At 46.4% G+C, this 9,750-nt stretch overlaps 2 protein-coding genes across 2 annotated transcripts; one reads left to right on the top strand and one right to left on the bottom strand.

The window, feature by feature from the left end:
• Positions 1–206: 206 nt before the first annotated feature.
• NEPRO (nucleolus and neural progenitor protein) lies at positions 207–6,330 on the top strand. The gene is made up of 9 exons (XM_059837980.1): positions 207–342; positions 501–655; positions 1,424–1,500; positions 1,608–1,739; positions 2,081–2,158; positions 3,011–3,372; positions 4,036–4,097; positions 4,551–4,801; positions 5,253–6,330. The coding sequence occupies exons 1-9, from the start codon at positions 231–233 to the stop codon at positions 5,647–5,649; spliced, it is 1,626 nt and encodes a 541-aa protein (XP_059693963.1). The 5' UTR covers positions 207–230; the 3' UTR covers positions 5,650–6,330.
• Positions 6,252–8,625, bottom strand: TAF13 (TATA-box binding protein associated factor 13). Its single transcript, XM_059837986.1, has 4 exons — positions 8,517–8,625; positions 8,315–8,393; positions 7,733–7,830; positions 6,252–6,905 (listed from the first exon to the last, which is right to left on the bottom strand). The coding sequence occupies exons 1-4, from the start codon at positions 8,541–8,543 to the stop codon at positions 6,735–6,737; spliced, it is 375 nt and encodes a 124-aa protein (XP_059693969.1). The 5' UTR covers positions 8,544–8,625; the 3' UTR covers positions 6,252–6,734.
• Positions 8,626–9,750: the final 1,125 nt, after the last annotated feature.

Here is a 9,750-nt window from a genome sequence, read left to right as displayed (position 1 = left end):
TCTCCCGAGGCACACAGTGGAGAATTGCGAGGTTTAACAAGTGTGAATAACACTCATAATTTATAGTTATTTCCCTTCTCGCTTGTAGCATTTGGGAATGTAGTGCATCAGCGCCAGGCCCCGAGCCATGATGCACCCCCGCGGGGTGACTTGGTCCGGTCCGCGACTCTCCCCGCCAGCCCGCCCGGATGGTGCCGCCCACGCTGGGGCCCGCCGCGCGCAGCGGGAAGATGGCGGCGCTCAGGGCGGCGTGGAACGGGCGGGACGAGCCTTGGAACCGGCTGGACGTGCCCTGGCCCGCGAACAGCGCCACTGTGCCGCTGGCGGCCCAGCACCCCGCAGGTCCCGGCGCGGTGCCGAGGGGTTGGGGGGTGTTTGAAGCCGCTCCCGGGTGTTTGCGGTGGGTGGTCGGTCGGTGGGAGCCAGAGGAGTGGCCGGAGCGGCGGCGGGCGCCGGTGGCGGTGCCCGGCGCTGAGGCGGTGCCTGGGTCTCGCCCTCAGTGAGGTTACTGTCGGCGCTGCGGCGGCGGTGCGACATCGCCGGGAAGGGGCTGTCGGGGCCGGGCCTGGCCGCCGAGGGACGCGTCCTGCGAGCCGTGCTCTACGTGTACCACAGCAGGCTGCTCCGGCACCGGCCCTACCTGGCCCTGCAGCAGGTGGGCATCAACCCCGTGTGGGCAGCAGGGACCCGGCAGCTGGGTACTCTCGGCCCCCAGTCACCACTCCCCGAAAAGCCTTTAGAGTAGCACTTAGCGCCCGGAGCATCGTGCAAAAAACGTTTGTGAGCCGGTGCATTTTTGTTCTCTCATGGTTGAGCCCAGTCGGTTTCTTGGCCCTGTGCAGCAATTGCAGCTTCAGTTTTCCTGCCCTGATCTCCAGTACTCACGCTGAGACCTGAAATAGGTACAATTTCATACCTTTGCAGGTATGAATAATGCAGGGGCGTCATTCTCAATTAATTGTAATGATAGGAGGGAGGAATAATAATCCTATCCTACTTATTAGATATTTTCTGTTTTAAGATGAAAAGTGAACACCTTGCCAGTTTTCCAGGAAAGAGATTGTCAACATTTTCAAATAACTGTTTTGAAATGGAGCAGGAATGGTGCTTACCTTCTTGATTTATTTATCTGTTTTCCTTCTTGACATCCAGTAGTAAAGGCCATTGTAAACAGCAGGAAAATCATGCAGCACCAATTAAACATGGTCTACTCCAGTCCTTCACTTAATTCTGTATTTAGAATGCAGAGTGATGATGGGATGTTTTTCATCATAGTGCAGATACAGAAATGTCCCAGAACATCCCATCACACAAAGCTCCAGTGTGGGCTGTTAAACTGATGATATAATGACAGTTTAATATAGTGACAGTTCTTAGACCAGTCTCTCAAAATACCAGTCAAAGGAGTTTTCTTTTCTCCCAGGTAGAGCAATGTTTGAAGCGCCTATGGAAAATGAATCTGGTAGGCTGCCTGGAAACTCTGGTAGAACTGATTCCCAAGTAAGTGTCATGATCCCATATCTTGTACTCTCCATTAACTCAATCTGCAGAGCTGAAGAAAGAGGATGCTAGATTGTAACCAACTCTTCATCCTTGTATCAACACAGGAAAAATGCATCCAAAGCCCACGCAGAGTGCTTGGTTCCCAGCCAGCCTATGCTGGAAACTGTGGCTTTGAAGGTATTGGGAGGCTGCAAGCTCATACTACGTCTACTGCATTGTTGCTGTAAAGCTTTTCTGTATCCTTTTTTCACCACAAAAACATTATCTTAGAGTTCACCTCATGAGATGTAAATGAGTTTTTGTGTGGGCCCTGTATTGCTGATGGACTCAACTGTGCAATTCATAGGTGCAACTTGAAGTTTCTTTGACAGTCAGAAACCTTCTTTTCAAGTTATTATGTGGGAACTTCAGGCTGTTTGCCTAGCAGCTGTTCTGGCCTTGAGCCAGAACAAAGTTTGGATACTCATCTCCCAGATTATTCCAGGATATTGCCTTGTGAATTGCCTCTAGTTGGTGTGTTCAGCAAGTCTCATTACATGCTGTTTATTTTTTTAACCTTAACTGCTACAATCTTCAGCTTGTCCGTTAAACACCTCTGCTCAAAGGAATTCATACTCCTGAATACTGTGGCTTCGGGGCTCCTGAGCCGGCTCTGGTTTGTGTGTTCAAAAGTCTGTCTTGTTTGTGTCTGTCTGTTTGATGTGCCTGTCAGGGAGAAGGGTTTGTAATAAGGCCTTGCTGCTAAGGGAGCTTTATTCAGTTGGAAGCAGGAGAAGGGAGGTCCCTCCATGACTTTGGACTTGATTCTAGAACCTGCAGAGTTATACAAGTGGAGAGAGACTTCTTACACACTCTTATGGGAGGCTTTGTTCTTGGATCTTAGCAAACTATGTACCTCTAATGAAATCATAGTGTTAGTGTCAGTCTGCCACAAACACCTGGTACTCTCTGCAGCAAGGAGTAAATCCTGCCTCATGCTGAAATGGAAAGGCTGGGTTAAACATGTTCTATTATACTACTGAGTTTTCTAGGGAAATTGGTTATTCCAGTTTCTCTCAGTCTGGGAGAATAACTGCTGTCTGTAGCTGAAGGAGTAACAACATTGTTAGAACAACTTTCTGTGGCACAAGAAGTCTTCTAACTCCAGGAAATGTAGAGCAGGAAATTGTATGGCATCAGGCCTGAGTTGGTGCAGGGTGCTTTTGTGGGAACACCTCATGGCACCTTGGATGTGACCCAACAACCTGATGGGTCCCAAGTGTGGCACTCAGCAAAATGCTATGGAAGTGGAGGGGCTCCTGATCAGAATGCAGGAGTGACTTGAAAATTCCTGATCTGGAACAGTTCCTTAAAGCTCAGACTTAATGAAAGCAGGGTGATGGAATGTAAAAAGGTAAAGTTGTACTGAGGGGAAACAGGGAAAGGACTGTTTAGCTGAAGGTAGTTGTCCAATGAGCATCATGTTTTGCTAGAGGAGACTCCATTCCTTTTTGTCCTCTGTCTACAGGATTCAGTACAGGTGTGTATTGCAGACCCTCATGTCCTTGTACAGTGCCCTGTCAACAATGCTTCATCTGGTATCTGAGACCCAACAGACCCCTTATATCAAGGGGTTTACCTTCCCTTCTGATATTGGTGACTTCCTTGGAGTTAATGTATCTTCTGAAGCAAAGAAGCAAAAGGCTAAAATGCTTAGTACAAAAAAAACTACCAGCTGGATGAAGAAGTTCTTCCCAGCAATGCCTGAGGCAGTATCAAAGGTTGGGAAAAAGAGAAAATCTGAGACCTGTACAAGTGCTGTGAAAAACCATAGCATCCTGTGCCCCGTGGACATTGGAGAGACAGTTGTGGTGCCCACAGCCAGGAGAGGTAAAGCCTTGTGCCAATGTAATGGTTTCTGACATCTCAGAGACTGACTGCAACTTCTGTCCCACAGGGCTAAGCACTTCTACTACCTACAGCATGGTTCTTGTACAAATTCCCTGTCCTCAGAAGATAATGGTGCATGTGCTCTTGCCTTTATAAAGCTGTGGATGTCAGTATCATGATTTTTGGGGGTGTTTCTTTTATTCAGGATACAGCCTTGAGAGGAGCAGGTAATGAATGCAGTATACAGGTCCTGAAAATAGTTATTTGTACTTTCCTGCTTTTGCATAGCTATGAAGCTATGGGCACTGTCTGTAGCCCATACAAGAGCAGGTAAGGCTGTAGGTACAGGATGCAAGTATCCTGTGCTTGCTGGTTTTGAACTGTGCCCAAATCTTCCTCTGCAGTCAGGGCAATGGCCAGTGACTGCAGCCATCCATGTGTTTGTGTGAAGCTTTTATCCATTAAGTTCTCCTTTGCAGCCATCTGTAAACCTCTGCATGCTCTTCATTCCTTGTCAGCTGCAATGCAAAACTAGTGTAGTCCCCTTGAGTTTGCCTGGAAATGTTGAGTACAGGTGCGAGCCTGCTGAGAGTTCTGTGGTGTCTGTGCAAAGAAATAAAACTATCTCAGTGTTGTAATGGGAACTCTCTTCTCTCTCTGTAGAGAAGCACCCAGGGTTTGATGTGAAGAGCTTGCTTAGGCCATCCAGACATCCCACGCAAGAGGTTTGTACGGTATTGTTTTACATATTAGGTTGGTGGTTTCAGGTTTTTTTGCGTAATAGTTTTTTTTGTATTTTGAAAACACTAACACTTGAAACACGATATCCCTGATTGAAAACATCCCCTTTTCCTGCCTTATTTTTGCTTGTCTAGCAACTCAAGTTAGTGTGGAAGCTTTGCACACAAAATCAATCACTACTTATTTCTGCTTAGGAATTTGGGCATTTGTTGGTTTGTCAAGTGAAATGACCAGAGACCAAGTCAGCAGTAGACAGAAATACAGATTCTAAATAGCTGCCTCTTCTTTTTGTATTCCACAAAACAAGACTGCTCTTCCTTTTTCTCCTTAGAAAATAAGGAATGTTCTCACAATATTCTGTGTTCTGCTCCCTTCCAGCAGAAAGGATCAGACACATCATCTTTTTAAAACACTATTTCTGTTACTGTTTGTTTCAGGGTCTAAGCATTGCATCAACACCTTTTCAAGCTAAGTTGTCACCACTTTTGTCTCAGATAGTAAAATCACAGCAGACTGGATCTCTTGTACAGATGGTCCAAATAGCTGCATCATTTGGGGAGCTGTCAGAGGCACTCAGAAAAGCTATTCTGTGGTGCAAAACCAACAAATTCAAATCAGAAGCTTATTTTCTGCGTAACAAGTTGTTGAAAAGCAACCGGCTACACCATGTGGAGGCTCAAGGATGCAGGTAGTTTTGCATGGACGTGGGATTTCTGAGTCTAACATTTGTATTTTAATATTATGTATTTTGCTATAGTATAGTGAAACACAGTGGTCTAAGCCATTCTTTTAAAACACAGGATCATTAGTTCAGGTTACTGGGTGCTCTGACCATGGGCATTCTGTTTAGCTTCAGTCACTTGTGATTTAAAAAGGCTTTAAAAGGCTATCAAATGTACAGTACTTAGGAGGGAGGATGAAAATGTAACTTAAATAATCTGCATGTTTTATGGTAACAAATGTATGAGGCAAGGGTTGTGTTTCTTCAGACTGCTTTGGCTACTGTTGTACAAGGTGCTGTTCTGTTTCCTTGGTATGATAAGGAAAATGATAGAGACAGGTAAAAACTCCAAACTCCAAAAGGAGTGACACTTTAGTAGCTGATAAAGTTCTGTTTTGTAAACTTTGCTCCCTTTAAGCTTGAAGAAAAAGCTGCGCTGTGTCAAAACATCTATCTGTAAATACCTCCTGTATGGATCACAACACACACACTGGCCAAGGCAGCACCTCCGGGCACAGTTCTGCCAAAGGAGGATCAGATCATCGGCACTCTTGAAGACAGCTCCAAAGACTGGTGGGCAAAAGCCTCCTGAGCTTTTTGGGGTCTGTGAGAACAGTGCATCACCCATCCTCCCAGCTTACCAAGATGGGTCTCCGAGTCAGGAAGAACATTCCAGCATTGATACAGGACGTGCCAGACTAAGCACAACAGGGACCCCTAAGCAGCTGCTGCTGGAAGGAAGCCCTGGCCTTGTGTGGAAAGAAGCTGCTGAGAATACAGATATTGATTCTATTTTTGCAGCAATAGGTGTCTGATCCTGGACTTGAAAGAGGAAAGGGGTCAAGTCATTGTCTTTTTTTTTTTTTTTTTTTTTTAAGTAAACCCCTCTGAACCCTAATGGTGTCTCAGTAACTCACATCATGAATTCTGTTAAGAAAGTAACAACTATTTTATTATGTTTTTGTAAACCAGCTTTTTTTTAATGGCTGATTTTTATATTTTTAAAGGTGTTCCAAATAACTGAATAGTCACCATCCTTTTACCTACCCTTGTCCAGGAACAGTGACTTTGTTACCCTTACCCAGTGTCCCCTCTCTATTGCCTGACCACATGTTAAATGCTGCTGTCAAATCCACAGTGCTAACAGTTTCCATCCATGGTAGAAAGGCTGCAGCTGATCGCTCACTTCTGCTTTGGACAAAAGACTGGCCAAAACCTTTCCAAGCTTTACTCCCTTCCTTCTGTGCTGCTTGTAGAGGGGACAGCCTTGATGTGCAGTATTATTGCGGTTTCAGCATTTGTTATGCTTGTTCTGAAATGAGAGAGTTAACTGAACCTTCCCATAACTGTTCCAGAAGTAGGGAAAAGCACAGCTGTGGCCTGTATTACCTGCTTTGTATGAACTGATTAATGTACATTTAGTTATGAAACGTGAGCACAAACTTATGTTTTATTCAGAAAGCATATACAGAGTAAAGAGCACAACTTTGATAGTAGTTTGGGCTTAAGGTCTTTATACAGATAACCAAGATCCATTTTCAGGGTTTCCTGTCAGAGGAATACCCAGTGACAACTCAAACAATTTTCGAGAATCAGGAATCATCAGCCCTTGAGCCATCTGATGCAACACAGGCCTACTTGAAACAGACTCCTGCCATTGCAGGAATTTTTAGAGCTCTTTTTCTCATTTCATCAAATGGTATAAAAATACCTAAGTATACCACATACAATCAGGTAACATTTCAGCTGCTTGAATATTTCTCAGAAAAGGCTGGAAGTGAGGGCAGACATCCCAGCAGTTGCTTCCATCCTAAAAAACCCTTCCAAACAACATGCATATCTTCCTTCTTACTGGGCAGCAGGTGTCCAAATAATGCCACAGTGCAGCTTGTTCACAGAATCAAGACCCATAGTTTGCTTCATCAAAGGCCTTTCTGGCTCGTTTCAGTTCTTCATTCATAGTTAGGAGGTCTTTAACTCTGGCAAACTTCCGGGGGTCCTTGCGTATTAGAAAGACAATGTCCTCAACCTGCACCCGACCCTGCCGCCCAATGGACATGGCCTTGTGTGTCTGTTAGAGGGGAAAAAAAAGTCAGCAGTATTCCTTTGCCATGGTGCTTTTTTACGGTCTTATTTCCACTTTAGTTTTGTCATTTTATAATAAAAAAATAAGCAATTGCAGGTTCTGGGCACCATCATCCTAGTCACAAGAGAACTTCACAGTAAACCATGGACTTACTCTGCTGTCACACCCTGAACATAACCACTGCGTATACATCACATAATGGTATCAAAACAAAGGCCAGATACACATAGGACACCCAGCCTGCAGAATGGCTGAAGATTAGGCACGATTTGGAAGCAGTGTGAAGTAACTGTATCAGAGGACAGTGTAGGGCACTTTGATAAGGATAGGAAAGAACAGCATTTCAAAAGAAAGGGCAATGTCTGGATACTTAGAAATGGTATCCAGGTCTGGAAGAGAAATGGCCTCAGGCCCAAGAATGCATTCCTTTTGTAAGGCAGAGCTGAGTTCCCATCCATGCATGGACACTGAGCAAACACAAAAAGTTGACAGACTTTCAAATCTGAGCCATATTTTCTGTCAGCTGCACATACAGTGATGCCACAGTGAACCCCAAAGTCAGATGAGTATCTCCCCTCCTACAATACTAATCTAACTGCTACTTAAAGACTTAAGTGTTCTAAATCCACATGGAGTAAGGTGCATAAATTTTGCTTTAATTTTGGAAAACAAAATCCATGTTTATGTTTCTCCTACTAATGCCATGAGTTTGGGGCCTGGGATAATGCAGTGTTTGAGTCTGAGGTATTAAACTTCAAAAAGCTAAAGTTCTGGTGAGGATGTTTTGACCATGCCATCTAGAGCTGACTTACCATTTCAGTGATAAACTCTATTACCAGGTCCTCAAGAATGTCCACTGATTCTGTGTAAGGGTTCTGGTCATCTCCGAATCCATACATCATGCACCTTACTGCACAAAGAAACACTCAGCATGAGGCTTTCATCCATTCAGTGCTGCATGCATCTAGTTAGAGCTCACCAGCCTGCACGTTCCTGCACCAGGACGGCCCTCTCATCTGTCAGGCAAGACAAATCTTGAGGAAACATACAGGAAATAAACAGAAGCCTACAAAAGCCCTCCTGAAGGCACAGGAGCTGTACATACAGAAGAGCATGTCTGAGGACAGGCTCTCTGAATATTAATTTAGTCTGCAAAGCACAGCATAGTGAGAGCGCAGCTGACTTAGGGCACAGCTAAGTCCAGAGGATACACTAGCGGTATTTTTGAGGGGGGTCTACATGGCAGATTTCTGCAATTGTAGCCAAGACACATTATGAAAGCGGCTGTTTTGCTAAGGAGAAGTGAGTTTTGGGACCCCATAGCTGTCAGCTCGGGGTTTCAGCCGAGTGACCCGGCCGCGCTGGGGAGGGCTCTGTGGCCCGGCCCGACTTACGCTCTTTGGAGAACAGCCGCTTCCTCCTGCCCTGCCCGCCGTCCAGGCCCCCGCCGGCGTCCTCCGCGTCCTCTTCGAACTACACGGGCACAGCGGAGGGGAGGCCGCGGTCAGCGCCCGTCTGGCCCCGGCCCCTTCCCGCCGCTCCCCCGTCCGTGGCTGGGCTGTGGATCCCCGGGAAGGACAGCCCCCCGCCACTCACCGGCACGTCCTCCTCCTCATCCGCCATGGCTGCCCGGCGGCCCGGAACAGATTCGGCGGCCCGGCCCCACCCCGCGGCCCCGCCGAGCCGCGCCGAGCGGGGTGGGCGGTGCTGCCGGGCCTGCCTCGGCGGAGGGCACCGCCCTGGGGCTGCGGTGTAGGTCTGGTAACCCTCCCCAAACCTGGATATGACATTCATTGTTGGATTACCAGATCGGATAGCGTGGCTTGAAAGTGAGTTCGGGAGGTGTCTGTTAACCCCCTTGCTCGAAAGAGGGTCAGCCACCAGGTCAGAAAGGATGGCTTTTCACCGGTTTGTTCGGTTGGTAGGGGCTTTTCCTTCCCTTTAGCGAGGCACACTTGCCCATGTTCACAGAATCATAAAATGTAAAAGAGTTGGAATAAAGGCCCTTAATGACCATCTAATCCCAATCCCCCTGCTGTGGACACGGACACCTCTCACGAGACCAGGTTGCCCAAGTCCCCTCTTTCAGTTTGTACCCATTTCCCCCTTGTCCTATCACTACAGTTTCTGATGGGCCCCATCTGGCTTCTCTTTAGGCCCCCTTCACATACTGGTAGCTATGAGGTTTCCACCTTCTGGATAGCACCCAACTCTCTCAACTTGTCTTTGTAGGGGAGGTGCTCCAGTCCTGTTGTATTTCATACAGCTGCTGTCAGCCCCTGCCCTTGAGCATGTCCACTGTTTCACCCAGTTTGGTGCCCTAGGCATGTTTGGTAGCAATGCACTTCCTCCAGATTACTCATAAATATATTAAACCGGACACATTCCAGAATGCATCCTTGCTGTATTCCACTTGTAACTGCCATGCAACTGGCGTATGATCCACTGGCTTCTATGCTCTGAGCTCAATGGTTTAACCATTTTTTACTGATCTACTAGTGCACCTGTCTGGACTGCAACGTTCTAGTTTTGGCCACTTGCAAAAATACTGCCTTTGTAGTGTCAGGGTTGTGGCGACACACCAGACCAGACACAAGACAGAGTAGAGGAAGAAAATGGAGAACGTACTGCTGAAAGACCAGGGAAGATGCACAAGGTGAAATCCTTTTCCATGGAAGCTAATACTCAACATAGTTTCTGTAAACAACAGCTGTAGAATAGGCATAGTTTTACCACATAATGACAGGAGCTTTAAGTAAAGCTTACGGACTGCAAACAACTAAAGACACTTCAATTCAAATCTGAAATGAGCTCTACTGTACCTATATGC

Source organism: Haemorhous mexicanus, chromosome 2 (assembly GCF_027477595.1).
Source record: "Haemorhous mexicanus isolate bHaeMex1 chromosome 2, bHaeMex1.pri, whole genome shotgun sequence".
In the NCBI taxonomy this organism is placed as follows: Eukaryota; Metazoa; Chordata; class Aves; order Passeriformes; family Fringillidae; genus Haemorhous; species Haemorhous mexicanus.
Note: the sequence above shows the minus strand (reverse complement) of the source record. Positions and strands in the feature narration are given on the sequence as shown.

Excerpts from the sequence above, each read along its gene's own strand:
- NEPRO (XM_059837980.1), top strand. The coding sequence starts at position 231 with ATGGCGGCGCTCAGGGCGGCGTGGAACGGGCGGGACGAGCCTTGGAAC. Across the intron at positions 1,501-1,607 it reads CTGGTAGAACTGATTCCCAA|GAAAAATGCATCCAAAGCCC; the intron begins GTAAGTGTCATG and ends GTATCAACACAG. Across the intron at positions 4,098-4,550 it reads CCAGACATCCCACGCAAGAG|GGTCTAAGCATTGCATCAAC; the intron begins GTTTGTACGGTA and ends TGTTTGTTTCAG.
- TAF13 (XM_059837986.1), bottom strand. The coding sequence starts at position 8,543 with ATGGCGGATGAGGAGGAGGACGTGCCG. Across the intron at positions 8,394-8,516 it reads ATGAGGAGGAGGACGTGCCG|TTCGAAGAGGACGCGGAGGA; the intron begins GTGAGTGGCGGG and ends GTGCCCGTGTAG. Across the intron at positions 6,906-7,732 it reads TAGAGTTTATCACTGAAATG|ACACACAAGGCCATGTCCAT; the intron begins GTAAGTCAGCTC and ends CCCCTCTAACAG.